This window comes from Ptiloglossa arizonensis, chromosome 7, assembly GCF_051014685.1.
Source record: "Ptiloglossa arizonensis isolate GNS036 chromosome 7, iyPtiAriz1_principal, whole genome shotgun sequence".
NCBI lineage: Eukaryota > Metazoa > Arthropoda > Insecta > Hymenoptera > Colletidae > Ptiloglossa > Ptiloglossa arizonensis.
Genome location: NC_135054.1, coordinates 2,764,834 through 2,791,165, shown reverse-complemented (window position 1 = coordinate 2,791,165; position 26,332 = coordinate 2,764,834). Strand labels below are relative to the sequence as shown.

The window sequence follows — 26,332 nt, the reverse complement described above, 5'->3', positions numbered from 1 at the left end:
ATTAGATAATTGAAATAATGTAAATTAACAATCTTCTTGATTTTTTGTACGTCAGATTAACAGTTTGTCTGAAATCGTATACATCGTTGAATCATATGTTTTTTTCTTGTCATGTTTTGAATGAAGAAAAAAAGGAATAAAAAATTGTTTTAAAAAAATAATAATGTACATTATACTGATGTTCATTACAAAGAGCAACACATTTTATTTACTTACGAAGACTAGTTCATTAAATTTTGAACCACGGAAAGTAACATATTTCGATTTTCGTGACGAAGAGTAGTATATTTTTGTACGTCACGATGAAGAGTAACACGCTGTACTTTTTCATGGCAAAAACTAGCATGTTGCAGCAGTCTATTCTGAAGACCAGCACCGACGAGTTTTAGTTCCGAAAAATAACACGTTTTGCTCCTTACTGGGAAAAATAACATATTTCATTCCTTGCAACATTTAATGTGACCTTGTCACATTAAGTAAGTTAATAAAATAGGTTGCCTACCATTATAATATCACAAAAATAAAACTATAAACTTTTTGAACTAAAATAAATTTATTAATGAAATGAACGCAATTATAGACAGGTATAAACAAATTTTTTAATGTATAATATTCTGATAAAATTTAATATATTCTTTTAGGATGATACTCTTAAGTATTAATAATAATAAATCTTGTTTTTTTTTTTAATGGTAGTGAAATTTTAGAGTCATGCGCATTTTGCAACATGTATGGAAATTATTGTTATTATTTTATTTCTTTCATTTATAGAAAATTCATCAGAATCTAATCTTGACAAATTACTATAGATATTAATGTTTAACGTTGGTATTGAGTGTACATCTCAGAATAGTTTCATATACAATTTCGATACAAACATAAATGTATTGGTAAGTAGTATTAAAACACGCCACAATCGATTCAATTATGAACTACTCTTTGGAATCTTTAATTCAATTACGAACCACTTTATGTAATCGTTAATTGCTACTAACTGAAATTACAATTCTAATTACTATCAATCACAATTATAATTGTAACAGTTAAATGTGCAAGATAATTACAAAATCGTAATTGTAATCATAATTGTGTTTAAGCAATCTCAAGCAATTAAACCATTTGCTTAATTAAGAACATGTAACACATGAATAGTATTGTGCGAAATATAATTAAATTGACAATTGCCAGTTACAATTGAAATCATCAATTGGTAAGTGCAATTAATAACTAAATCATTTAAACTATCAGTAACGCACGTATCTATGTGTTTTTGTTTAAGTTTGTTGTAGAAATGGGCAACATTTTCATTTAGATAAATATTTCGAACAACGACGGAAAGATAAACTACTGCTTGTATATTACTCGTCAAATAAAAATTAGAATTTGAATTATACATGGTGTCCCGTTTTCCCCGACAAATTACGTAAACATATACATAAAAAGTTTGGCAATAAACACTTTGTTACAGAACTACAGTCTGCGACAAAGGAATAGGTCATCCAAAAAATTTGTTAATTTTTATTTCGTAAATTGTAAAAATATAATTTTATATATATACATAGGTTTTGTATATCAATATCTGTATATGTAAAAATGTTAATATTATATTTGTCTTATCTGTAAAAATAATCGTGTCGTGAAAAATTTTTGCGACAAATTAACAGTAATTCGAATGATCATAATCTTTTATTATTTACTAAGAGAAATGGATATTTAATATTTCGTAGAGCCTTCGTAACTTCGTATAATTAAAATTATTCGTTTTAGAATTAATTTAAAAAATTAGTTAACTTATTTTTTATTTATTCTTTCCATTCTAATAAAACACATTTTTTCGGTTAATTTGCGCTATTAAACTGTCTTCTGTTAGTATAAATAGCCCTAGCAAGATCTCCCCAAAGGTTTTGTATTATATAATATTTATATCATGAAAACGTGCTGATTATTTCAAGAATGGAATATTATTAATTTTCAAATATGCTTCGACCTCTTTTATAGTATGGACTATACCGCCATCCATCTGACAAAGGCTCAATAATTTTATTTTTTTTCATAAATTATAATAATAATAATTTCATTCATTTGGTGTATCCAAATTAAATTTCTTCTTATCGCTAAGCATCACTGTTCTCCATTTCTTCGTTCGATCCACATGTTTTTCTGTAAATTGTAATCTCATATTTTTACGTGTCCCTGTTAAAAAAGATGTTTTCTGTACAGTTTTTTTCAATGCAAATTTTTACACTGTTGCAGGACACGTTGCACGCTGTGCAGCCATCGATGCATTCAACACTACTCTGATAATAGCACGTTTTTCACATATTGTTAGAGCTTAGGTCATCCAGGATGTTTCTTTTTCCTATATTTTTGTGGATTGCTAAATAAATTAACGACAACTTTTCAACTTCTATCAGCCCCTCTGGCTATCTTTTAAACAGAATAATTTTCTTTTGATAATATTAAAATTGTTTGTATTTCACTATCCATTAATTTTTTCCTCACGAACAATGTTTTACAAATATTTAATTACGTTATATTGCAAACGATTATTTCTCGTTTGTGTTCAACTGACAATGAGAAGTGAAAATATGCGATGTGCGCGAAGAGAAATCGATTTCATACAATGGGGGAGCTTGCAACGACTTTCGTTTTCTTTATAATTTAGTAATCGTGCGAGATACAAAAAGAATTTTCGTACAAAACCTGTTCAGTTTTTAGTGCTCCATCATTCACCTGTGAAGAAAGTGCCCCAAAAGAATTGTATTAAAAAAATGAGATGTTGAATATTTAAATTGATTTTATCTTCTCGAAAACATATTTTATCGCTAAAAAAATTGTCATATACGACTCAGTATGCTTTACGTACACGCAAACTTTCATTAAAATAAGACTTGTAGATTAGGGGAATTTTCTTACATCATAATGTAGGAATACTTTTTTCATCCACTGTATATTACAATGAATAAATAACAATTGAACTAACCAATCGAACGAAGTACGTCTAGATTATCTTTAATTTGAATAAAGGGGATGCGTGTTGCGCATTTCTAATTTATTATGTCTATGTGCGGAGTGTTTTCTTTAAATGGTTTGTCGGTTGAATACACTCGGTCCCATCACTATCCGTCTGTGTTTCAGGAGCATAAGGTAATTCGATTCCGGAAGTCGTTGCCGGATGATGTTCCACCGGATAGCGGCAAACAACGCGCTGAACGAGAACGGGAATTCGTGAGGAGCGTAGCTTCCTGCTTTTTAGGCCCATACGCACAGATCCCTGAGATTCTTCGGTACGATGTGAAAGACATCGCCAGACTTTCGGAAGCCATTCAAGCTCTTCGACCAGGTAAAGCGTTTGCTCTCGAAAATTCCCATGTAAAACGTTCAGGGGTATTCGATGTCGACATCGGATCCGATTTTGAAACATATTGCACAACTTTCATATGGATAAATATTTCCACGATAATTGACACGTTCGTGTAAAAAAAAATTATCGTATCTACCTTTGCGTATATTTTTCTTTAATAATAATAATAATCATAATCTTTTGTACGAACTCTAAAATTAGGTATTGTTTGTCCATTGTCTGTACGTTAATATAACTATCCGTTTTATTAAGATACGTGATTTGTGTATCTTCCTATAGGTATACGGATGCAATTGTCTATTGCATCTATTATTAGAATGTTATTATAAATCTTCTGAAATATTCAATTTCAATATTACAAGAAATAATAAAGAAAAATAAACAAAGTTAGCTAATAACAAAAACATTAACATTAGACATTAACATTAATATTAGACACCTGCTATCAGATTCTATAACATTTTATAACACGATACTTAACAAACATGTATGTGACCATACTTGAAGCCAAAATTATAATATGAGAAAATATTTATTTATTTGCTAGGTATATTAACTATCTCACTTATATACATCGTATATCTATGTGTGTGTGTCATGGATAAACACGTATGGGCAAAGAACAGAAATACAAACTTTCTGAAGAAAATAAAGAAACATTAAATTATTAAATTAAACTTAATATTATTTCAGTAGAATTTTAAATCATTATATTGGAAGAAAATTTGCATTCGTTGTTGTAAATCGTGCTGAAATAATCTTGAAAGAATATCATGAGTCGTGTTACATACGTTTTAGCATGTTATCTGTAAAGTTACTTTCGTATGTTACGAATGTTTAATCCCTAAAATTTACGATGCTCAGAATATCGACAAAGTTTACGTGTTATGCAAAACGAGAAATTCCAAACATGAAAAAGTAGCGATCGATGAACTCATTGTTAGAAAAAGTGACAGGTGTTGAACCGAAGTAACGAGTCTCCAGTCTCGAGTCTCCATAGCCTTCCAACCTTTGTTGACCATTCAGGTAGTCTGACCTTTTTTCCTGCAATAGTTATATTTTTCTGAAGAAAAATGCGAGGTTTGTACCCCCGAAGATCTACTGGTACCCAAACACAGTGTAACTATTGATACCTAAAGTAATATTCAAAAATGTCTTGAAACCTTGATTACTAACATAATATTCGTCGAACAACATTTTCGATGCGGTTGAATAACTTTAGAAGAGATAAAACTTCTTTGGCAGGTTAAAAGTTTTTCGAATATCTTCTCCATTACGATTTCGACATAGTAACCAAGATTATCGATATAAGAAATTCATTGTTGAAAACCGTGATAGGTAATATTTCTTGCCTAGCTGAAAGTTTTTATCGTGTGACAAAACTTATTGAACAAACTATTATATACAATGACAGTTAACTACTTAAAATGACTAGAGAGTTTAGAAAACAAATGTGCGAATTTACATTTCATAAATTTTTATTTTTTGCATATACGATCGTAAGTACTGTCGAGTATTACGTAATAAAATAGTAACGTAACTTTAGCGTCAACTTGTGAATTGCAAATATTTAAAACATTTTGTTATATTCGTACAAGATAAAGATAAAAGAGAGATAATCTTTTGTTTTCGAACATTAGAATTGTGGTACATTTTCCAAATATATAAGTTTAATTTTCTAGTAAAGATTTAACGATTGTTTAATTTTCTTGTTCTTTTAGTTTAAACAAAATTGTCTCATTTATGCCACCTTTTTCTCTAATTCTCTGACATTCGATCATTTCTATACGAGAAGAGAAATTTGCGTAATATAGAATGGACCAAAAGTTCCGAAAAGCTTCAATCCTTAAATAATTTTTAAACCGATTAGTAAAAATACATTCGATAAATTAGAATAGTTCATCCAGTCATTGGAAATTTTTTGGCCCTTGTTTCTTTACCACGTAATCCATGATTTTTGTCAATACGTCTGTTTCAGCTACAATATATCATATATAAAATATATACAATACATCATATATAAAAAATTTGCGAAGAATCAACAAACGTATGTATCTCGATGTATTATTTGTAATATAAGGTTATTTAATACAAGGTTATTAAAATTGATTTAGTGCAAACATTCATCTTTGAGAGCTATAGTGTTGAAACGTATATAGTCATAAGGCATAGCTTTTTTTTTGTTCCATGAAAAAAAAGAAAAATGAAATTATAAACAAATGTAAAGAGGAATCTAAGAACGTAAAAAAGAATTTGGTATTCTCAAGTTTGCATTTTCATTGGGCTTGTTATTCTCCAGTTGGTTTCTCGTGTGATTTATTCCGTTCCGAAACCTTAATATAGGCCAAAGAAATCGAATACAGCCGTCGTTATCTGCGTGAAATTAATTCTTCCACTCGTTCAATTAATTCTTCCCTGATGAATTCACAACGAGGAGGTCATAGTTCTTCTTCTCGTTACATCTGCAATCGCAATGATAATACCATTGCGCTGCATTATTCGTCTAGGTTGCAACTCACGAGGTTGGAGCAGAGCGTGACCGTGCCGAGTTTCTGAACTGGATCTTTCTGGTACGAAGATTGACCAGACAAAATGATATTACGATTCTTACCGGATAAATCTGCGCCGCATGGATGACTTTCTAGCCGGAACGTTCAGTCCAGCGATCAGATAACGCGACCATTCCCTCTACGCAAACAGTAGTGCAACTGGATTTCAAACAAAAATACCTAAAAGTACAGTTACGGTTGTAATACAAATGTAAAATTTGTTACGCTTTAGGAGGCACTCTGATTTGTCGTCTAAAAACAAATCATCGACATTATTCTTTTTACACTCTTTTATATTCGATGGTATTAAAAATATTTTGTATTTCTCGCAACTACGATTAATGGACACGACAAGATACTAGCTACCCGAATCATGTGTATGCGTGCAAAATTTTATAATTATTAAGCAAAATTCTTGAAAATTTACCAGAATGCTTCCCGAAGGGTTATATCGGGTTAAAATAATTGCCGTATAATTGATGGATCGAAAGTTTTAAAAAACGGAAAGTTTTAAACGGATAATATTCCTCCTCAACTTTAAGAGCACACGGTAAGTATTATATTATATTAATATGATGCGCGACACATGCGGCATGTAGCAGGAGAAGAGGATTTTCATCGCTGATTTACCTTCTCCTATTGGATATTAAAAAGAGAAGATTACGATTTGGAAGTGAGATCATTACATTTTAAAGAGTGTGAATATTGGAATAATAATAGCGCTAAATAAAAACTCAGGGACAAATTGATCAACGAACTTAGTATTTTCTATGAACTGTGAATTAGGAATAATTGGACATGCGTTGTACAAAGAAAGAAATATGGACAATATACTTATCATAAATGTTTGATCAATAAACAGCAGCTAAGGTATGGAAATTGTCTTTCAGAACGTTTAACTGGTGTATATGGACGAAAGCTGAAGCAAGTGACACCGGTGTGAACCAATTTTAAATCCTCGTGTCACAGAAGTTATTCATTGTATATGTATATGAAAATTTAAATAAGGATGATCATCTCGAGCGATGCTTAAACGGATATCACCGAAATACTAACGAGAGTAACGACTTGCCTGTTTGAAAAATTAGAGCTGTAATGACGCAAATAATAATATAATAATAACAAGTGGCACAACGCGCTTGTTTTAAATGTAAATGGCATTAATATCAATTAATATGCGAATTAATTAATAAATATGAATTCTAAATAAGTTATTTATTTTAGTACGAACGCAAAGATAAGAATTAAATGCTTGCAATGGTTAAATATTCTCAGTATCGAAGTTTAACTTCAGAATTACGGAATCGAACGTAAATAGCATTGAAGAAATGTTAAAAAATAAAAGTGAGTCGTACGTAAAAATTAAACAGTCAAAATAGAAGGATCAGCAAAAATTTACAACATGCACATCTTGTGGAGGCTAGTCACTGGCGGCCCACACGGTAACTGCAGCTGCGCGCTCTCGAAAGGATGACGACGTCGCCAGACACTCTCGAGAAGACATTAAACCAGCTCCGTACTCGTTCGTGCCTCCACGGAGACGTTCACACTTCACACGTTCCACGGAGAAACACACGTGTGATCAGTCACTCCTACGAAAAGGGCACGACCCCAGAGCAACATCCGTCGAGTTCTCCTTCGGGAAAGCTGATGCATGGCCTATTGAATCGACTCATTTGCCAGTAGGGGTCACTTAAATACTCTTTCCTCGTGGACTATTTCCTTTCCTAAAGAATTAACGCCTTGCTCGTCTGCGAAAGTACAAAGATATTATCAAATGCCAGTGAAATACGAGACAATCGCTGATACTTATTTCTATATCGATTTTCAAAGGCAATACACTTTCAAAGAAGTTATTTAAATTTCTACAATGATATATTTTAATTTTAACGAGTAATATGTGAATATTACACTAAAAGAATATGTAATGTTAATCGATGAATAATTGAAACACCCATTGTTCATATGGGAATATAACAAAGAAGAAAAAGAATTGTGATCTTTTAGAACAGTTATTGAAAATATTAAATATGCTTTCAAGGTTCTTTTACTTGTGCAAAAGAATATTTCTTTTTATGTTTCAATTTTTTAAGATCCTATAAAGGTTATCTTATATTTTTGGAATGGAATATAATGCTTTCGAGACTTTCCACAAATATCGAAAAACCGTGTATAATAGCGAACCCTATAATTGTATATAATTACACACTTGTAAAATATAATAAGGTAACTGATAATAAAAGTAACAATTATCAAATGAATATTATATACGATATATATCATATTATATATATATATATATATATATATATATATATTTCTATATATATATATATTTCTATATATATATATATATAATTCGCGAAAAATAATTTACTTCGAGTGATACGGATTCATCGATCAATTAGAATATTGATAGTTAAAATCCTGAATAGTAGATAATTCTTTTGCAGAAGTCTTTTGTAAAAACATGATTAGAAGCCGTTTCCTCCATTTTAACCGGTTTCAATAATGTTGCAAAAGTTCTAATGCCTTTGTAATTATTCGTATTTGTTTAATACTCTCCTTTCACGAGAGGATCGTATTTGATAATTTTATTCTGTAAGATTTGTGCAATTTGGAACACTAAAAAAATCTTTTCTAATGTCCACACAGTTGATTCCTCTTCAATTTCTTCTTCGTTTTCTATAGATGATTTAACCAATTCTTCTATATTCTTCATTTGTTAGAGTTTTTACATGGCGTACAATATATTGTTCTACTCCTTAATCACGTATGTGTTAATAATTTTCGTTAAAATGTTACAATCGAACAAATAGAGACTACTGCTTTTGAGACCCCTAACGAGAGAATCGTATTCGATCGAAATCGCGGATACGTAAAACTGCGGTTATGAAAACCACGGATACGGAGGTTTTACTGTATCATATTTTTGATTCAGCATCATGAAAAGCAGAACAAAAAAATTCAATGGACTATTTTGAAATGACATTGAAACAATCGAATAGTTAAAGAAAAGAACCCGGCTATTTGTATCTTACGAATACATGCCGTGTATTTATGTTGTTCGTGTTCACGTGTTTTTAAATGCAGTAATGATTCGCGAAAGATGCACGACAGTTAGTCGGTAGTTTGCATAATAAATCACAGCGAGTTAAAACGTAAGACAGGTTATGAGAATCGAAAAACAGTTGAAAGCAATCAAACTTCTATTATCTGATCCATCTGTAAGACAATACTGATCTAACAAAAAAGCTATTTTATTGTTGATTTTTTGTTCGCTAATATTTTAAAAACATATTTGTAACATTTTTCTAATTAAAATGATATTGAAAACGATATATTTTGGATTATTGTATAATTTATTACAAATAATAATGAACAAAACATTAAAAGCCTATTAAAATAAGTAAATATAATCTGAATTACATTGTATCGAGTCTCAATTCGATCAGAATATGTTAGTAAAAGTTTCAGTTAAAAAAATCACACATAACAAAATTACCTTGGACCAATATTCGTTTATGATTTGCATTACGCTCCTGAGGTGACTGATTGTGAGTATCATGTCCAATACTATAATCTACATTACAAAAGAAATTCCCCCAATGTCAAGACTAACAAACGAACATCTATCCTGCTGTAAACGTTCACATATTATTTCTTTTATTCAACTTTTACGTAGTTTAGTTTCCTTCTTAATATCCGCAAGTGAACATATTCAATAAAATTCTTTCACATTATATATTAACTTTTCTATATTAGTTTTCCTTAATTTAGTTAGTTCATTATTGTTAGTTACTTTACTAGTTATTTATTTTATTAGTTACTTATTTTATTAATTACATATTTTATACCTGTTTTTAGTTTTCCCAAACATATATTTAAAATATATAAACGAGAAAGTTGGTGCAGCAATGTGCAATTCGTAGAGAGAAAACTGTCTACAACGTGTATCATGAAAAAGAAAATAATAAATTTTCTTGTACTGGTAGAACAAATTCATTAAATGGACACGAATTACCAATACAAGATTCATTATCGAGTTCCAGCAGTGTACATCAGCAATGTTATAATATTGAAAGTATAGAGACAATAAATATATTAGAAATGGATGAAAATATTGAAAATTTATCTCCAGAGAATAATGAAAGTGTATTCATTAATAGACGAATAAACGAATACTCAAAGTATAACATAGATACCTTGTAGATTTAGAAATTTTGTACAAAATAGTGAAAACAATACGCATGAAAGAGAATAACCACAGCCCTGGTTTCAATTGTAATGTTTTCTTTGCAAGTGTCCAAGCTTGGTCAATTTAAAAAATTCTGATTTATTGATATGCTAAAAATAAAATAATTTTATTTTTCGGTATTTTTCTTTAAAATTACACTTCGTGTTTAATGATTATCAAATTTCATCGATTTGAAGCATCTTAAAGGAAACTTATTTGTAGTATTATTTTCCGAGCTTCGCTTTTTATAAAGTGATAATATTTACAACCAAATGACTACCTTTTATATAATGTTTTTTATATAAAAATGATAAATCTGAGAATATATCTAATCCGAAAAATGCCGTGTAGATATAAACACATTTGAACTCGATTTGGCACTATTTAAATATTTTATTGATATTCGAATATGCTAAGAATAAATTTCAAACATTTGAATGCATATTCAAATAAGAAAATATTTATTTATTTTCATTATTTGTATAATTCCGATTCCGACGATATTTTTACTGTTATATTTGTTACCGACTGTTTCGAGTCACGCATACGGTTGAATAGTTTGTTCTATTAATTATTATTTTGATTCATTTGCAGAATTTGATTGAAAGTTTATTGGTGGCAACAGTAAAATATTTTGAGATAAATAATCTTTTTTCACGTGACAATGTAATCGTTCAGGCATCCAAATGAATTGGTTATTCAAGCATCGTGTATCTTATCATTTTGTCTAATCAACATTTTATTGTGTGTACTAAATTTAAGAATGAATTTACATTTTGCAAAGATACTCTGATCTTACAATTCGTATATTAATTATAAGACGCATTGGCAGGATCTGTTACTCAATGAGACTTATATCCTGAAACTTGCATGATGTACGAGAAACCTGCTTTTACAAGATACACGACGAACTGACAGGAAGAAATTAGAACGATATGAGAAACCGTTCCCGGAGAATGGAAACCGCTCGAGTTACGAAGAAAACACGTTATACAGGAAGCCCGAATAGGCTCCCCTTAATGAGAGACATGAACTTTATTTGGACATGGTTTTTCAGTAACACTCCGTCTTAGTTGCTGAATGTTTAAAAATGCCAATTATCGAAACATAACTTGTATTGTAATAAATAGTAATCACTATAACAACTTTACAATAAATAATGCCGTAAACGAAACAGACTCTTTTAGAGATACAACTTCTTGCGAATGCAAACATTCTTGATAATATATTTGATTAATAATTCTAGAATTCATTACACAATAACAACACTGTAGTAATCTTGAGGAAATTGTTTCGAATTTTGGAAACTCTTAAACTAAACGATAATAGTTTAAGACAAACTTAACACATTAAGACAAAGATTGCATTACTTCGTAAATTTCTTTTTGAAAAGTAACAAAGTATTGATCAAACGATTGATTCGTTAGTTTTTTTTTTACTATTTTCACTCAAATAGTTTAAACATCGATACAATGATATAAAATTAGTTACCGTTTATAACTTGAAGTCTGAACTGAAGTTAATGACTGATTCCAGGAAAGCATAGTACTACAAAGTCACACGTCAAATGTATCCAGGATGTGTACACTTATTTTAGTATATATTTGATGCTTATATACGGGGTAAACCATTTAAAGTAGGAACAATTATATATGTTTGTTATTTATGGTTCTATGAAGAAACTCTTTAGAACAAAATTGCTCGGTTTGAAAGGTCATATGTAATGATATTAATTCTTTTCCAAGGTTATTTTTTTATAAGAGTTGAAGGTCATCGATATCTTTTAAAATGATAACCTATATCTTTTGCCGTTAACTCTGTAAAGTGTAAACAAACAAGTCCAACGACCTTATAAATTATGTGATTCCTATCACTCCATCTCGAGAAATTTTCATTAATAATGTCTTAAACGATAAATTAAAATTATCGTTTCAAATGAATATGCTGTTACACGAAGTAAATGTAGTTAATATTTTAAATGTACTATCTGAACCATCTTCGAAACGTTGCTTCCCAACTGATTCAAATGGCCTTTTCAAAGCCAGACCTAAACAATCTGTTCCAAAGGGGAAACAAATTGTTTTCTGCTACTCGGTATGAATCAATTTTAAGAAACATGTACCGAGCATTGAGAGAAAAAGCGGTCTGGAAAATTACACAAGAGAGTCTCGTTTCATCATGACAATGCTTCTATGTACCTATTTATCAAAAGTAGAGACGAGATGTTTTGCGATAATTTCGAGAAAGCTTTCACCGCATCCATCGAGTAGCCTAGATCTAGCCCCTTCTGATTTCTTCTCTCTTTTAAATTTAAAAAGAGTATCAAAGAAAATTTCTAAGAGGATCTAATGTTTACCAACAGATCTAACGACTTTATATTTTTTATCGTTTTTAAAGTTATTATAATAATTTATTATTCATGAGTATTCGTGACTGAGAATTGCATTAATCTTCTTCTCTCTAAATTGCACCGTAAATTTTAAAAAATTAAAGGTGATAACAAGACTGACTTTCTTTCTCTGTGCATTAATTATTTTTAAACAGTGTCAGAATTATATTTGCTCTTAAACAAATGGTCTCGCAGGCCGTATTCCGTAAGGAAAAAGTGCATCGAATAAATTAAAACAAAATATAAAAATAATGGTAATGAATTAATTTGTAAGCAATATTTTGGAATGATTCTTATTCGTGTCTGAAAAAACCCCGACAGACCAAAAACGTAAATTTAAGAAAATAAAACATTTTTCGGGACCTGTATTAAACAGAGTAAGTTAAAAATGATCATTAAGTATGATGTAGGATTGAGACGACACACAACAGAAAACCATATGACATCTCTCATATTGTTAATCAGAATTCAAAAGTCCGTTGTCGTAAGGAATAGCACACTACGGAAAGGTTGAGCAAAATTGACATTTCTAAGTTGTCTTATCGTGAATGAAAATCCAAAAAAGTCCTTATTCAAAATCTTTCGAGATACGCGGTCCTAGTAAATACAATTATCTTTCGATAAAACGCACACTATCAAGTCCGTGCAGAACTTTATATGAACGAATAATAATGAATTTGTTCCTGAAATTGACTGTTCCTATCTCGTATTACAAACATTCGGTCGTCAAACTTCAAAGCGACATCGTACGCGGTTCTCTGCGATGACACTAATGCAAACTAACAACTTTTATAATTCTTACTGTATCTTTACTTAAATATTGTCAATAGATTAGTATGTTTCTCCAGATAAAAATAAGACTAAACTGAGTCGTATTTCAACTATTTTCACATATGCATTATAGGAATTATTTCTGAAGAACTATCAAATGCGTATAAATAAAAAAAAATCCGAATGTAATCATATTTGGTCTTATTTTCATGTAAGAATTTCGCCAATCCAATAACAATACCCTCACAAGGACAGAGTGAAAAATATAAAGGGTTTTAGCTTGCATTAGTGGCTGATCCATCGATAGATATGCACTACCATTTTGAAATTCGACTAGTTAGTTTATTTGTTTTGTGTGCCGTAGTTTGGCTAAAATATCATCGAGGAAGGAATAGTTCGAGAAGGAAGCTATCTTTTCCGCTTCTCAGTTTATTAATATGTTTATCTTTCCTGAGATTTATTTGAATATCCGCGTACTTCCTTTCTACAATTTCTATTACTGAACTGTATCACAGTATGTAAAATCACAGCATTTTCAAAATTAGTAAATTCAATTATTAAATAGTACCTTCTGAGTTTATATTCTGACATTCACATTCAAATTTATTTGCACGTGAGCGTAATAAGGGACAGGTATAAAAAAAAGACACTATAACCATCAGTATTATTGTACAATACATATATTATTTTATTTATATTATCTTACATTTCTCGTATTATCTGTCATATATATACCATGAGTTTCTAACATTCACATTCTCTCTGTTGTAATAAAACTGTTTGTATAAATATTTCTACTCAATTGTTTTTGAATTGCAATCAGAAGTTATAGGTAATACACGGAATGCCCATTTGGTTTGGAGCAGATACTTTAATTTATCAGAAAAGAATTGGATATAAAAGTTCCTTAAGTCACAATGATTATTTACATAATTTTCAGATCACATTATTACTATTTGTTATTATTACTATTTATACCTAATATTTATACAATAATTTGCAATGTCACACGTAATAATTTTAAGCTTGATTTTATTTAGATTACTTTAACATTCAGATATCAAGAATTAAGACAAACATACATTAAATATATAGGATGGTTTTAAATTGTTAAATTCGAAATGTTCAAGCGCGTTTGTAGTGACTCTAATGAAACAAAACTAATTAGATCAATCTGTTATTTGAAGTAAAATATGGATTCAAAAATGTGGTTTAAATATTCTTATGCAAATTTTACAGTACACACGCTCAGTTTTGTTTCTTATTTTTTTTTTTATCATACTTATCTACAATAATATCTCTTAACACTAATGCACTTTACTTTCTATATACTTAAAATAATTATTCAAATTTGCTGACATTAACTTAAAACCACTTCTATGTCTACGTATTATTATTTTTTTCATTTTACTTCTTATTGATAACCAATAATAAATAGAATTTATTTTCTACGAGCAGAAAATTTATTAATAAAAAGGCTGCTTTTACATTGCGCAGAAGAGAGAAATTATATGGAAAAGAACATGATTAGCATTTTTCCAGTAACCCTTCGAATCAACCAAGCATGCATCCTGTAATTCACTTGCCGTCTCCTGACCTCGATGGCCCCGTATTGTGCGCAAAAGAAATTATAACAATGATGTGTAGCGAAATTCGTTACGCCAAACTACAGTCAAGTACATAGATACGTACCGACTGATTTTCTCGTTATTCTTGAAAATAAAGCTGTTGTAAAGTTCAGATTATAATATCTAGTTTATTATAATATGCAGGGATCTCGCGTATCTAGTAGTATAGTAATTGTATATATAAGAATACAAAGTTCGAACAAATGCGTATACAGTGATATGTCTTGATGTGAACGACGACAGTGCTGTGTGATCTTCCTGACTCTGGACTTGGAACTCGACTAAAAAGAAAAGCCAAAAAGGAAAAACGGCCAAACCCTTGACCGCGTGGCAGACGACCCTTCCGCGCCAATACGGAGACAGTTCTTAAAACTGACACCGACATCTGGCACCCTTAAGATCGTTGTTGCATTCATTCCAACAAAAACCAATTTATTTTATTATTTTGACTTATTTTAAGGCCTCGTATCACTTTTTTCTCAGTTATATTTCAATCTATTAGATATACAACTGATTATACAAGGTGGCACACTTAAGACAATCAACTAAAATACTCTCTATAATACGTATTGCATACAAAATTTGTACGATATTCAGGAAGATAAACATACATATGTTGCTCTAATCTTTTTTTCACGATCACCGTTGTTCTAACAAGATTTCAAGGTCAACGTCAATTTTTTAAATAGAATACCCAACTTTTAGTGCCAAAATTCCAAAGAAAAATTAAATACCTGTTTGGTAATGTGATACCAACGTGACGGTTGTTTTCACTATGCATAAATTCCTCTTTATTCCTGATAATTTATAATGTTATCACTTTCTGTTTCGTCTTAAATTCAGCGAGAAAGACTAAATGATTCCTTCGTACTAAATCCGGCTCGCAAGGACCAAATGTTTTCCTTCCAACGCAATATTTGACACATATCACACACCAAATTAATCTTGTGCAGGCGATGATTAAGGATCATGGGTAATTTATTGAAACTTAACACAAATACCGTACAAGATTTGGAATGATCAAGAAATGTAGAAATTATAGGAAAACTATAGGAAGGTGCCATGGAAGTAATATAAGGTGCATCTAAAGCAAGGTCAGGGAAGGGAAATACAAATGAAAATCAAGGAAAAAGTTGAAAAATATAATATAAGTTAGAACTGTTAAATTTGCAGTGTTTATATCCTGGAGCAAGACTTGATTTTATGGTATTTAAAATGGATTAAAGAGAATCTGTAATGTGACATCCTTAGTCTTTTTTCTCAATAAACTTTCTGACAAACCGGGTGATCCACCTAAATTAACAACTTCGATTAACTCATGAATAAGTAATAAATAATGATAGTAAATTTCATTTTTCATTGTGCTTTTAATGAAATACTTGTTACGTGCTATTATATCTCGCTGCAGCTGTAAGTACATACAAAAATTACTAGTATAAAAATTTACATAAATAACCAACGTGTGACAATTGCTTATTACATCTAAACAAAAATGTTGTGCTCGTGTAACCTTTTTTCATTTGGATTATAAATTTCGTCAAACTTTTAATACTTCTAATTCCCCTATTGTTATTACAATTGTTTGATAAATATTGTAAAAAAACGAACAAACAAGTAAACAAGTATACAACACATAAACATTTTTATCAAACTGTGTATGTTAACTTTCAGAATTTTAACAATGTTTAAGAATTATAAGTATTATGACAATTTGCTAGAAGTCTGGAAAAGAACTTCCTAAAAGAAGTTCTCATGTATGTAATTGAATATAAAGGGAACTATTTAATTTACTTCTATGAAATCCTAACACGATACTACTTCAATTTATTATGTGGAATCATAAGAAACGTCTTAAACGTACAGAAATAAAGCTACATGACGCGTATCTACATGCTCTGGACAGCAACATTTACAAAAGATTTTCAATACCGCAAAATGATTGATTTATTTAAAAGCGAGCAACAGGTATTACGGTGTTATCACCAAAGCAATATTACACGCTGGCGAGATGAAGGTATCGATTTCATGTCTAGGAACGTCAACTACCTAGCAGGTAGTTTGTGTATTACCTGTGCATGGAAACGATGAAAAGCGTTATTATTACGATGCCAAAAGTATCAATGTCAATATAATCGCCCAGATCGTTTGCACGTAATTTCTGCAATACAATTATTTGATTAATCGATTAAAAACATCTACAAAATTTTAATCGTATTTTAATACACATATATAATAAGAATTGCACAATAAATAGAATTACGAATATAAGCTTAAGCGACGCGAATGTATGTAAACGTGTAATACTAATATTATATTGAATCGATGTTATTGCAATTGTCAAAGCTCGTTAACAAATAATACACGATTAATGTCACAAAATGATTAGATTCTTTAAGACAATAGACTTTAGTCATATTTTTTATAACAATATAAATATATTTAATGAAAAAGTGTATAAACTACAATGTTTATGGATCTACAACTTGACCAACTTTTATGCTTACGTTTTTCAATCTAATATTTTGTCTACGTTTTACGATTTAATTGTTGGTGAGTTTAATCTTATTTGTGCGATTGACAGAACATTTTTAATGGGATTTATATCGGGATTTTGAGTTAATCACCATAGTACGAGGAAACTTCTTGATTTCTAACCACTTTGTCAGCAATTTGGAAGTATGCTTGTAGTTAACGACGACGTTAAGCACTTTACCAGTAGGTCCGTAATGCAATGCGTATTTCCAAGTGGAGTTGGACCTAGATCAAATAGATTCGAACTCTCTATAAGTATTTTAGGACATACTTCAGTACATCCAAGTAAGATCGAATCCTAATTAAGTAGGTTCAAAGCTTTTCCGGACATTTTATCAGAAATTTGATTTGTTACATAGTAATAATTGAAAAATATCCATATTGAGGATGATGTGTGTATTATTTGCAAGAGATTCAATTCTTTCAAAGATCGAAATACTTATAAAATAGTAGTCATTCTGGAGTACGAAAACAATTTATATGAATATAACGAATGGAACATTATTTCTTATAAATATTGGGTTGTTCGGAAAGTCAATTTGTTTTCCAAAATGGAGAATAATTTAATAAAATGTTTATACACTCTAAAAAATCGTGTTTCATTTTCACCAAAAAGAATGAAATGACTTTCCGAACAACCTAATAGTATTCGTGGAGCAAAACTTAATATTAGAATTCATAGTTTTTGTTTGCATTTATTTTAAGTTAAATGGACTGAAAAATTGTAAACAACTAATAAAACATTTAACTTTAAATGCTAATCATTTTATTATAAATGAAAACACGATTATAAATTATTATAACACAAGAATTTTTGTTGCCTTGGATGCTTCAAGTATCCGACCCATAAAACAATTTTTTTCAAACGATCAATTACAAGAACAAATAACTTAAAATAAAATGAATATTTTGTAACCTTTTTCCATTTATATTTACTCTTCAAAAAGTTAATATTCAATATTAATGTAAATTAAAAAATGAGTGGTTTATTTAATAGTGTTTATGCGAGTGGAAGGCAATTAAAAAATGTTAACGTGCTAAAAGAATGTATCGTTCAAAAGTGGAACATACTACCACACAGACGAATGAAACAATTATGCAAAGAAATTCCGGAACAGTTGTTAAATATTATGCAACTAAAAGAAGGTCTTACCGAATATAAAACAAATACCAATGGTGTATTATAGTTTTATACTTTTGTCCAATCGATCAACTTATACATATTAGTATTTTTTTTATAACTTTTGCGTTCTATTTCCTTTGAACTTAAATTTTTGTAGAGACAATTTAATTTCAAATAATAAGTTTAAATAATAATTTAAATAATTAATTTCAAATGTAACGTTTTAAAATATATTTTAGAATAACAATCTTTTGCGATGAAAAAGATAAAATCTAACAGCTTTATTTGTTTTCAAGTGTAAATTTTTGTCAATCTAACCTTGTTGCTTTACGAGATCCCATGTGATTTTTTGAAATTTAAATTCTGTTTAAGGTCTCCCTTGACTGTTCAATTTTGTGCAATCCCATCCATTATGGTTCATTTAAAATTAATTCTGACAGTAATGAAATGACATTTTAATTTTTCATTGACGTCTTCCACCACCTAGCTTTTACTTTACAAAACACTTTTCATACGTGATGTATCGTGTATACAATATCTTTAAAGTATTCACATTTATCACATCTACGAGTGAGATCTTGAGACTTGAAAGATAAACTGTAAATGTACAACTGCGATCCAGACCAATCGGATTCACGAAAATGATACAAGCTTGTTTCTTGTCAGAAATTCGTCTACTTTACTATACGGTGATTTTTCAGATTTTATGCGGAAATAATTCTTGATTTTTTTATCAAACTTTTCAGCATTTTTATTCCTTTATAGTATATACGAGCCGTTAAAAGCAAAAGTGGTTTACGTCACGTTTTTACCAATTTCAATTAGTACCACATCTTGAAAGTGTAACCTTCATTTTATTTTGTGGAAAAATTATATACATATATTTCCATTAATTTTTATGTAGATCGCAGAATAAATAAGTAACAATCGCCCAATGGAATGATGATGAAAATGTGCCCAGAACTGGTGTAGATAAATCACTTTTTTATCACCTCCAATTCACCACTTTTCACATCCCCAAAATTTCAAATGAGGTACATGATGTTGAACCTCTGAATGAAAGTCAACAATAAATAATAAAATTTTATTCTCTTTTCTTTCATTTTCATTAATTAATAAACCAGTAAAAATGTTCAATGGTGTAAGTCAAAAGAATATTGAATGAAATGATAATGTACCCTTATTTTCAGGATAAAATTGCATTGTTATCTTAAATTAAAACTTATTTTAAATTCGAACTTCCAGTTCATCCTTCATAATCCAGAAATTAACTTCTTTTACTTTCACCACTTCAACTTTCGACGGTTCATATCACAATTTATTAGTACGTTACAACATTTCTTTCGAATAACTCTATTATCGTTTTCTTAGAAATTTATATATTGTTATAAAAATGCAATGTAGACATAAATTCAATTATAAAATCTTCGTCACTCGTCACGTTAAAATCTGATAACATTTAATCTAAACATTTTATAAAAAAAACACAAAGTACAAAACGAACAAAATAATATTAAAGTAAACTGAAAAAGTTTGTGTCTATTTATATTACAAACTTCAAACAATCAAATTTGCTTAAAATACAAATTTAATCGATAAAACAATTACCGCTTAATTCCAAGTAAGCGTTATATAACTAACGTAAAATCAATTATTTACGTTTAAATTTATCCAATACATAACAACATAATAACTTCAAACACTTTAATCAATTTTGCTTTGTTTCTTGTTACGATCCTGTTACTACAAAGCGTAAAGACGTACTTACGTCAATTTGTATTACAAAAAGTTAAAAGTAGATAAATTAATACATAAGAGAGTACGTCCTCTAATTTTGATCATAGACACGTCAACAACTGTCCACGTTAGTAATATTCCGAATTGCTGAACACATACTATCGATCACTATTTTTACCACTATGAATTGGAATATTATATTACAAATCCAGTGTGACGTCGAAGAAATATTTTCAGTTAATTCTGCGCGTAATTGGGAAAGGACAAAACGCGGTAGTCTGGGAAGAAAGAACCTGATTCCTTCGAGGAGAATGTGCATTCACGACTAACAATAAGTAGCGATGGAATCGAGCATCTTACAAGTAGGTTCGAATCCTGATCGAGTAGCTTCGAAGCTTTTACCAGTATCGCAGCAGAAATGTTACATATTACGTGTTGTATGATTCGTGTACTACTTGCAAGAGATCCGATTCTTTCAAACAACGAAATATTTACAGATACATTTTCCAATTTTACAAGTACTTATTCCGAGGTTTGCGATCAACTCATACAGATCAAGCGTTTTGCAAATAGAACGAATGAAATATTTTTCTTGCGAGTAATATTCAAATCTGGAAGCGAACCATAGGTATTGGAATCGACTCGGTTTCGTGAGTACACATTGAACTTGATCCCATCTCTATTCACGACCCTGAAAACCTGCTGCACCTTCTCTTCCCTTCAAACTTCTTGATCCTGATTGTCTGCCTTTACGTCGGTCCTGTTCACCCTTTCCATGAGCCTTTCGCTTTGAAGTCGTTTATTCTATTCTTACGCACAACAGTCATCGCACACACTTCTACGTATACATTCGATCGGTTATTTTACTAGCAATTTGCTTCCGTTCCACTTACAAAATACATCACATAATTGATTATTTTTGATTTTGATGAAACTTGGCATGGTCATGGACATTGGAAAATATTAAATGCGTATTATTTTTTTGTTGGTCGATTTTATATTCAGATGATGGAAACTATTCTTAAATTTTCCGTGGGAATATCTGTTTAGTTAGATTTCCTGAAAAGTAATAAAGGTAGACGAATATTTTAAATATGAAAAAAGTTTAATTTTCGACGAAAGATAACATAGCCTAGACAAAGATATCGCTAAATTGTAGGTGATCTGTATTTAATCACTGTATTTAATAAGATCGTTTTTTTTTATAAATATTTAAACAATTGAAAAGTTTTTGTAGAAAACAACAAAGTAAGTACCGAGAATCTAATTTTTCAGGAGAACAGACTTTAGATTATTAACAAACTTTGATTTATTTTTATCATTACATGTAAAACTGCAATAACCTAAACACATTGCAAAACTTTATTTTGTTTATCTTACATTAATAATGTATAAATCTGTGAAGAAAAGAAGTATAAACAAAGTTGTTCATTATTAGGCTTATTTTCTCCTTTGTTTTTATGGATGGTTGCTCGATATTTGCTATATTCTTGTCAATTTCTGTGACATTCGTTTTAATTTGCTTCTTCAAGTTCTATAGTGGTAGATTATCGTTGGTCTTATACCTAAGATAAAGATTATTATGAGGTAATGAACGCCATTGTAGATCTCGTCTGAAACTTTCCAGCTTCTGTAAGAAAAGCTAAATTTTCAGCTTTCTGTAAGGATACAATTGTTAAATCTATTTCACTTTTTTCGTTAAAGGCTTGATTAAAATGAATGTTCGCTGGATTGTTGATTAGTATTATGCCAGAATTGTTTAAGATTTCCTTTATAATTTTCGCCCAAGGTTCGTTTTTTTGGAATCCCAGATATTATTATAATTGTTAAAGTCGCTAACGATTATAAATAGTTTGGTTAATTAGGATATACTAGGTTACTCGATAAGTTTTATTGAACGACGAAACTAATTGATGTCTTCTATTTCTTTTGTAGAAAATGAGTAACTGTTTGATACAAATACAAATTGCATGTACAAATTCTTCTTGCAATGGATCATGACAAAGCCACAATCTTTATGTTAGTAGATAAGCTAATTTCCTTGAAATTAATTGCGTCGTTAATATAGATTGCAACTTTTGCATTGACGTGGCGTGAATTTCTTTAATTTTTCCATATTTTCTGATCTCCTCTTAATTCGGTACATTGATTGTGTTTGAAGTGGGTTTCCTGAAAGCATAGAATAAGCAGAGACTTTTTAGACAGGATTCTCTTTATATTTATATATCTATTATAAAAACTATTTATGTTCCATTGAATTAAGTAACTGCATACCATTGTGGTGTTTTCTTTAGTTTATTCAATTCTATTATATCCTCCTTTTTTTCCTTTTTCTTTTTTAGATTTTAAGTGATTGATCTTTATTTCTGATAGACTGGGCCTTTTCGACTTATATTCTAATTTCTTGATCGTTCTAGTGAACTATTTCTTTATGCTTCTTCCGGTTAAGAGAGGTTAACGATTTCTCATCACTTTTGTTGAGGCAATTTTGTCCTCGGTGTAAACACTGGCAATCACTGCAACTACAGTGTTTGCAACGGTACTGTCAAGAAAACTCCTCTCTTTTACTGGTGCTAAAAGTTTATTGATATCACCTTAACTGTAGACTACGAGTAGGCTCTTGACTTTCTAAAGCTTTTCAGATTGAGATTATCTTGAGCACTGTTTCTGATAGTGTTGTTCCGGAGTGAAAAAAGAGGGTCGACATTTGTATCCGAATCGGTCAGAAAATCGTTTAATTAGACATCTATATGGGATTCAGAGGTAGTAGCGATGAGTCTCTTAGTTCCTGTTCCCTTGTTTCTTCGAAAGTGGGGAAGGTGAAGTCACCATGTCTGATGGAAGGGGAATCAGTATTCTTCCGTCTTGTCGTTGAGAAGTGGTGATAAATAGGTGTGTCTATATGTTGGGTGAGAGGATCTTGAACGTGTGATTTTTATTATTGAGGTCTGAACAGAACATTGTTTAATGATGTATGCTTCTTTTTTGTAAGTGAAATAAGAAAGTGAATCGATCGATATGAAAAGGCATCGATTTGTGTCTTCGTATTCTGTATCGATAACAAAAGGCTGTAATTAAGAAAGAAAAAGTGCTATCGATTTATGGGAACCGCTTACGATTTTTGGGAAAAGATAAAAGGACACGATGCGTTAAATTTAAATTTAAAAATGTGAAATCAAAACGAAAATTGTTGCACGATCGTGTCGCGCGGAAAATAAAAATTTACTAGAAAAACTAGTTCGTAACAACTGAAAGAAATATTTATGAGGCAATACGCAATCGTGAGAAAATTTATATTGCCTTCGCCTGTTTCATCCCTCCACGATAAGATGAAAGTACAGTGACAGATAACTGTATATAAAGCACAAATAGTAAATTCGGAACACTTCTAACGAAACAAGCACGCGTCACATTTGTTACATTCGCGTGTCCTTTTTTTACACACTTTCTCTCCTTACATTCTGCAAAGCAGTTCTCCAGTTACCTATTTTTAGAAAATGAGTACGTCACGGTGAGCAGGATATTTTCGCAACTGGACTACCATGTGAACGTTTATCTTCAAACTTGAAACGAAGAATGTGTAAACAAGGACCGGGTATACGTACATGCATTATGCGTATTACAGTTTCATGCATTTATGCGTCCACGCGTTTAATAATGTTGAAACGCAATAAATATTGTTCTTACGATCCGACTCTATTGCAATTTTTTCAATATTTTAACGGCTTGACACGATTAACACCTAACAACGATAATAGGCGAAATATCTATTATACGTCAAATCACTTCAGGGTGATCAGGGTTAAATTGTTCTCTTGTTAGTGGACCGACTGAAAATGTTTATATATAGCATAATATGGTTTCAAGAAGCCTTTAGTATGATTGTAGTATACTTTTTATCAGTTCTCCTTTTCCGAGTTTTGAAAGCTATCTTCAGTGTTTTTATAGACGAACCTATAATTTTTTTACACCCACGGTTTAACGATTGTTGAAATAAGTTGGGCAAAAATATTCTTCCTCCGTCAGAACCAAAGAAATCCTTTATCTTAGTTGAAATTAGCTCCTTTATAAACTTTGTAATAAGATTATAGTTATTTTTACAGTAAAATTGAGAAATTTCTTTACTATTTCCCCAGTTGAGAATCCACTAGAGAATTTTACTCTAAAAACTTACTCTTGAGAGGAAAACTCTCCGGTAGACACAGTATTAAAAATAAGAATTCTTCCATATGGACACTCGAGAGCTGGGCATACGAATGTTGAAGCTAGTTGAAACACCTGTCAACACGGAAGCTCTCCCGCTGCTGTAAATGAGATCTTATTATAGCTCGATAGCGACTATCGGGAATAAAACTCTCGAATGGACATCTACTCCAATAAGAGAAGGACCAGAATGGTCCGTCTTCGATCTATGTAAATTTACTTTCGTAGAATGCATCAACATTGCACATCCTAATTGCTAGCTGCAAAATATTAGGTGTAATAACTTGATAATTTTAAAGATATAAACAATTGAAGTTACACGTATACTATATACTGCAATGTGTACGACAAATATCAATGTTTATTAATTTCTTTCATCGAAGTGCCTGTAATGTAGATGAAGCAGGAGAGTTCATATAGTCGAAATTGCGGGTTCGAATACCTCGTGCATCAAATAATTTGTTCATTTTTATCTTTTTAATGGGATTCATTTACAACTGTAACAATGATACGTTCGATGCCGAATCGCAATCGTACATCCATTAAATGCATAAGAACCAGTCGACACTGCAGACACACACATTAATACATGACCCAAAAATATACCGTTTCTCTCTTCCAAACAAGGGAATACCTTTGGCAGCAATTTTCTTGATACCGTTACTGAATATTGAATCAAGATCTGTTATTTTTTGTTTACAACCCATATAACTTTAATACACACCACTCTGATAACCGTATGGTGCTCACTTCTGCAAACAGTAAAAAATTATATATCCAAAATTTAAAATCACTACGATCTCTTTTCAATCGGCCGAGATTTCGCAAGTAAATTGTACTCCGCTCTGATTCAAAATCAGTTATAAGCTTCTGTTTATACGAACATGCTCAAATGCATCTAGTACGATGTAAAATTAATTTGAAGATCAAAGTAACGTCAAATGTGAAATTAAAAGTTTAACATTAGGAACAAGTTTTACATCTTTTAGAGAGTCGAAAAAGCATTTCTTCAGTTTTAAAATAACTACGAACATAAAATGCTGTCTAGAAGTAGAACTAAATGTTTAATTTTCATATTGTAAAAATCTATCGGGTCAAAAAGTTAAATTTTTATACAAATTAATTGCAAGATTTTTAGTGTATGCTATGACTTTGAGCCAAGTTTGTGACTTTAACGCTACATTTACCAACCAGTCAAAATGATTGGTTTCAACTGTTTCCAACTGTTTTTACAAAGAAATTCATTTAAAATTCCATAGCATATTTTCAAAAAACGTTACGACTTATTTTATTCTCTACATATGATCAATCTCCTAAGTTCCTCTTTTTCTTCAATCATCGATTGTCAGAGGTATGAGGAATACTTTAATATACCAAAATCTATCGATAGTTTTAGTGTTAATGTAAATTCTTATATACTTCGATATTGGATCTATCGGACAGAGAGACATAGAAGCCTCACGTTGCAATCGACGTATTAACAGATATTACGTTTAGAAATTTTCCTTAGCAGGTATTTACTTAGAATGTGATCGACACTACGAAACTTTCTGTTAGCTCACAAATTTTTCTTATATTTTCAGATAAACGTCGTCACATGGATATTACGGAAAGTTATGCCACAAAATTTCCTGACTATACTTTTCTTCGAACAAAATACGATTCTGATGTATTCCGAAGCAAGAAAACGTTTTGCGTTGAAATTAAACCAAAACAAGGATACTCTAGAGAGACTGATTGTAAACTTCAAAAGTGTCCTTATTGTTTGGCTCAGTATTACAAGGTAATATGACGATTGA

The 26,332-nt window shown here is 30.6% G+C and overlaps 1 protein-coding gene across 9 annotated transcripts in view; it reads left to right on the top strand.

Annotated features, from left to right (window-relative positions):
• Positions 1–26,332, top strand: part of Ipk1 (Inositol phosphate kinase 1) — a 375,197-nt gene that overhangs the window by 343,516 nt on the left and 5,349 nt on the right. For all 9 annotated transcript variants that reach the window (XM_076315763.1, XM_076315762.1, XM_076315767.1 and 6 more), the window contains 2 exons: positions 3,139–3,343; positions 26,117–26,316. In XM_076315763.1, coding sequence (XP_076171878.1) covers positions 3,139–3,343; positions 26,117–26,316 — 405 coding nt within the window. The remainder of the gene's footprint in view (positions 1–3,138; positions 3,344–26,116; positions 26,317–26,332) is intronic.